Here is a 5172-nt window from a genome sequence, read left to right on the forward strand (position 1 = left end):
GGAGCACCAGAGAACATTCTCAGGGCAACGTCCTGGCTGTTGGCATTCTCACAAAACACAGAAATCAGTGGGGATTCTGAGGGGGAATCCCCATCCTGCTCCTTCTGTTTGTGACCTTGTGCACGGCACGGAGCCTCTGGGTTTGGGTGTCACTGCCTGGTGAGCTGGGCAGGCCAGAGGTGCCCCAGGCTGTCCTGTGGAGCTCCTGTTCCCAGCTCTGTCACTATTTCAGTCCATGTGCTCTGGGTTTGGGTGTCACTGCCCGGTGAGCTGGGCAGGCCGGAGGTGCCCCAGGCTGTCCTGTGAAGCTCCTGTTCCCAGCTCTGTCACTATTTCAGTCCATGTGCTCTGGGTTTGGGTGTCACTGCCTGGTGAGCGGGCAGCGGAGGTGCCAGCTGTCCTGGGGAGCTCCTGTTCCAGCTCTGTCACTATTCAGTCCATGTGCTCTGGGTTTGGGTGTCACTGCCTGGTGAGCTGGGCAGGCCGGAGGTGCCCCAGGCTGTCCTGTGAAGCTCCTGTTCCCAGCTCTGTCACTATTTCAGTCCATGTGCTCTGCCCATGGGGAAACTGCTCAGAAATGAGCAGCGCTTCTTGCCAGGAGTCCCTGCACCCAGAATGGAATGGAATCATGGAGTCCCACAAAGGTTTGGGTTGGAAGGGCATTAAAGATCCTCCAATTCCAGCCCCTGCCATGCTTGGGGATGCCACTCACTGTCAGGTGGCTCAGGGTCCCTTCCAATATTTTCAGTGACAGAAATGGCTGAAGAATTGCTCTGTTTGTTGGCTGACAAGGAGGCCACCATGGCACAGGTGTTTCTTACCAGCCTTTCTCTGCAGACTATCAATCAGGCTGTTAGGGACTGTGTTTCAGAAGACAAAATGCAGTTTGTGTGAATAAATAAATAGCAGTGTTATTCCCAATGACATTTAATTCTAGACAATATCCTGTTAAATATTTAAAAAAATAGAACCAGCAATATTAAAGTTTAAACCTGTGAATAATGGCCATTTGCAGAGTGATTGATTTACTGAGACTTACTGAGTGCTTTAAATATATCTGGGTCAGGTTATCTGTGCCAACCCAAAATTCAGATAGGAGACTTACGACACGTAGATATGGACTTGTTCGAGTCATGAAGGAAAGTTCTGTCAAGTGTTTCCCACACCTCCTGCAAGATATAAAAGTTGAAGGTCTCTGGGATTTCCTTGCCTTCTTACCTTCTGCCGCCTCTTGCTCTCATCTGAAAGAAAAATGAAGAGATTTGTGAGTATCTCCATTTCTGTTGGACTTTTAATACTTAATAATGTAAGTTCCTCATTTTTAAAAACAAAAGGATAGAGAAGATGCTCAAGTAAGTGGTACAATACAGTTGTGCAATAATATGATCTTGGGTCGAAAGAGGAGAACTTGCATTTCTTGGGTCAGCAAAGTCAGTGGAAGCCTCACTTGAGCAAAGAATGCAGAATTTGGTACAGTTCAGAAAGGGGGTTTGGTTATGATTTAATGATTGCAGTTATAGAGGCAAATCAAGAGGTAACATGGCATCAAGGAGGGACTTGTGAAAATTGCAGAAATGCCGTGGTTAAGTTATTCTGCTTTTTCAGCTACAGGCAAAGGAGAGCCTGATAGCAAATACTTGACAATGCAGAACTGCAGTTGTTTTCAGCGAATATACATGCTAAGCGGGGGATTTTTCAAACTGATGCTCCAGCTCTTTCCCTCAGTTCATGGGCTGGGTTTTTTATGGCACTGCCTGGTGTTTCTGACAGTGAGAATTCTGCTTCCTTTTACAGGCTGCAGCCCTCATTTGCCTGGGAGTCTTTTGGGCTCACACTTCTGCATTGAACGTGAGTAGAGGGACGAGCCTTGTCCTGCACATGGGTATTTAAAGTGTGTTGGATCCCTGGGCAGGGGGAATAGAACAGGAAGAAAACCACGGAAGAAACTAAAACCAACACGTTGCTTATTGTCAAGTGTAGAGAAAAAGAGCTTTTGCCAGAGGTTCTGTACAGGTGCAAAGTAACGAGTCAGGGGGACAGAGCCCCCTTAGCTCAGTCAGACATTTGGAGACTGGAGCAGTCTCCTGCCAGTCCCTGCTGCCCAGAATGACTGGGATGTCCCATGCAGGTTTTCCCCAGCCTGCAGAAGGGCCTGTTTATAACTGACCTCCATCTCAAGAGCCTCCTCAGATGCTCCAGGATGCAGTAAATACCAAATCCCAAAAACACAGGGTTCTAAGGGATTTGGTATTTACATGGGCATAAAGCATTGGGGGTTGTTGTGCCCACTAAAGATGGAAGCCAGGTGATAAACACTGATTTTGTGCTTTTTACCAAAGACCTTTGTGCTGCACGATCCCATCAGCAACTATGTCACTGGCACCATGACCATCCACACCGAGGAGCAAATCGTCGATGTCCACGTGCGCTCCGGCGTCTACTCCTCTGACACCATTTTTGACTACACACATGTGAGTAAATCCAGGGATCCACCCCAAATTAACCCCTGAGGACGTTTTTAAAATCAGAAATTATTTTAGAGTATTCTCACCACATCTTGTCCCTGAATACTTTCTTTGAGGACTCCCAGCACCTTTTCTCCTCCTTTCTTCACCCGTGCAATGGGGCAGTTTAGAAGACTTGTAATGAAACTTGTGGTGGCAGTTCCTGGAAGTGAAGAAGGTCCCTGGGCTGGAGATGGGGATGGGCTGCCAGCACTCATGGGCAGCAGGAATCTGTCGGAAATGATGCTTCCAGTCTCAGGGACAGGCACCAGGACTGGCTGGCTCCATTCCCCAAAGGAGAGAAAGGAACTGCATTCATTCCACAGCAGAACCTCTGCAGCCACTTGCTGTTCCTGGCAGGTTGCCCCAAAGAGTAGACAGCACCAGCTAATGTCAGCATTATTTAAATAATTTTTGATGATTTAACCTCCACTCTTTCCATCCCAGGGGTACATTGCCACCAGGTTGTTCTCACGAAATGCCTGCTTCATCATGAAAATAAAGAAGGAAATCATCCCAGACCTGCAGGAGATTGGACGTCTGGCTTTTGAGAGAGAGGTGACTGTGGGGAACCCTCTGCTGGCCAGGGAGGGGTGGGAGCAGTGGGCTGTGAGGGGGACCCTCCCCAGCCCCCAAGGCAGCTCAGGAATGATTTGTGCTGTCCTAGCCATGATGGAGCTGTTCTGACAAGACAGCCTGACGGGAATATCATGCAGAGCATTCTTTTAAGATAACAAACCATCATGGCCCCCTGCACTTTTACAGGGGGTTGTTGAGGTGTCTCAAGCTGTACAATCCCCTGTCCTTGGCACTGATGTCATTTGGCCATTTCCAGGTGATCACAATATAAATTCAGGCAAGCTTTCCCTTTATTCACTGTCCTGCTGATAATTTGACCTTGACATTGCTTGAAATTTATTTTTTTGCAGAACAGAAAGTAGAGATCAATTTACTTTGACCAGATTTTTACTTCCTTACTCAGACTGAGGTTTCAGGAGACTGGAAGTATTGCCTGGAGGTGGAGTCCTGGCCCAGTAGCACATTTACAGCAAAACCTGGTGCCAATAATGTAGCTTATTATGGCAGCAATACAGCTCAGGCTTGCTGTGTTACACAATTAATATGTAGTGAATTTTGTTACTGAATAGATTGAAATTCATTTTTTATTTAAAAGCATGAAGCTCCTTTATCTAATGTTCTTTTGTGAGGCACAAGAAGGTGATTTTGGGTTTGGGAGCCTTCTCAAAGGGTGTCCCAGTAGAGTAAAGCTAAAGCTACACTTCTGATGGTGTTTAACCTTTTCTTCTCAGACCATGAGGGATGTATACTCTCCCAATAATGTGTGGGCCCTGTTCCAAGCTGGCAGCTCCAGGCTGGGGCATCTTAAAGACTGGGTTCTCTACGGGAAGCACATTGAGAATCTCTGCACGGGGCTGCCTCTCTACGAGCTGGTGGCCACTGAACGTAAGTCACAGGCCAGGGCGTTGTGGCACTTCCTCCCCCTTGAACCCAAATCCTCCTGCTACCCTGGAGCTGTGCAGGCATTTCATCCCCTTGAACTGCACCACAAATGCTCTGGATGGTTCTGAGACAAACAGAAGCCTTGAATGGGGCCATAATCGGGGCTTGAGATTTGTGTATTTGAGACTTTTCCTAGCTGGATACAGGGATCCCATCGGGTAAGGAGATACTGAGATACATACTGATATAAATACTGATACCCTCTTCCTTTTCTTGGTATTTTTTAGCACCAACAAATGATGATGGCTGTGCCAGTGCTGGCATTCCAAGCATTTTGGGCCTTAAAATCTGTGAAGAACTCGTTGCAAATGAATATTGACATTTCTGTTGCAAGAAATTGCCTTTTTGCATGTTTTAGTGATGGTAACCATGTTCTCCAGCTGGAACAGAACTCGGGTATGAGGCTCAACCTGCCTATGCAAAGCTTTGATGCATAACAAGCCTATGACATACAAATAAATAGAAAGCTTTAATAAATAAATAGAATGCTTTGTCTGTTTCTTCTACCCAAGATCAGAACACAATGACAATGGGCCTTGTGAGCTGCCCTGCAGAAAAGACAAATTTCCCCAAATTTCCCCCTTGGTCCATTCCTGTGCTGGGGCTGCAGCATGGACCAGGCATTGGTTTGTGCATCATAAAGAGAAGAAACAGAACCAGAATAGATTTTTCCAGTGGAGAACTTCACTTTGGCATCAGCATCCAGGTGTTGGCTCACCTTGTGTAGCCTGGCTGGGGGAGGGAGCAAGGAGCTGAATGAAGGTGAAGGGAGGGAGCAGATCCACACGTTTGCAGAGCAGCTTGAATGCTGCAGGGCCAGTGAAATTTGCAGCAGTTTGAGTGCAGAGATTTTCCATCCTGGCCAGAGGACACTGCCCCAGCCCTAAGAGATTTGTGCTTGCAATAAAGTTTTCCTTTCACACAAAGAGCTGGGACCACTTGTGAGTGTCCCAGGTGTGCTTTGTGCCAGGAGCTGATGGAAATCCAGGCTGGGGCCTCCTGCCTGCTCTGGGGCAGATCCCAGGGGATGGCTGAGCTCTCTCAGCCTTCCCCCCAGGGCCTGAAAGGGCTGTGTGTGTTTAGGGGATGAACACTGAATGTTCACTGTTTATGGGAGCCTTGAGTGGCTGCCAGAGGGCAAGAACTG

General features: G+C 47.6%; 1 protein-coding gene across 1 annotated transcript; it reads left to right on the plus strand.

Moving 5' to 3' along the window:
* Nucleotides 1-1139: 1139 nt before the first annotated feature.
* Nucleotides 1140-4344, plus strand: GKN2 (gastrokine 2). Its single transcript, XM_064730952.1, has 6 exons — nt 1140-1264; nt 1795-1848; nt 2340-2471; nt 2952-3062; nt 3815-3968; nt 4253-4344. The coding sequence occupies exons 1-6, from the start codon at nt 1253-1255 to the stop codon at nt 4342-4344; spliced, it is 555 nt and encodes a 184-aa protein (XP_064587022.1). The 5' UTR covers nt 1140-1252.
* Nucleotides 4345-5172: the final 828 nt, after the last annotated feature.

The sequence above is a fragment of the Zonotrichia leucophrys genome, chromosome 22, assembly GCF_028769735.1.
Source record: "Zonotrichia leucophrys gambelii isolate GWCS_2022_RI chromosome 22, RI_Zleu_2.0, whole genome shotgun sequence".
Taxonomy (NCBI): domain Eukaryota; kingdom Metazoa; phylum Chordata; class Aves; order Passeriformes; family Passerellidae; genus Zonotrichia; species Zonotrichia leucophrys.

Excerpts from the sequence above, each read along its gene's own strand:
- GKN2 (XM_064730952.1), top strand. Across the intron at positions 2,472-2,951 it reads CCATTTTTGACTACACACAT|GGGTACATTGCCACCAGGTT; the intron begins GTGAGTAAATCC and ends TTTCCATCCCAG. Across the intron at positions 3,063-3,814 it reads GTCTGGCTTTTGAGAGAGAG|ACCATGAGGGATGTATACTC; the intron begins GTGACTGTGGGG and ends TTTTCTTCTCAG.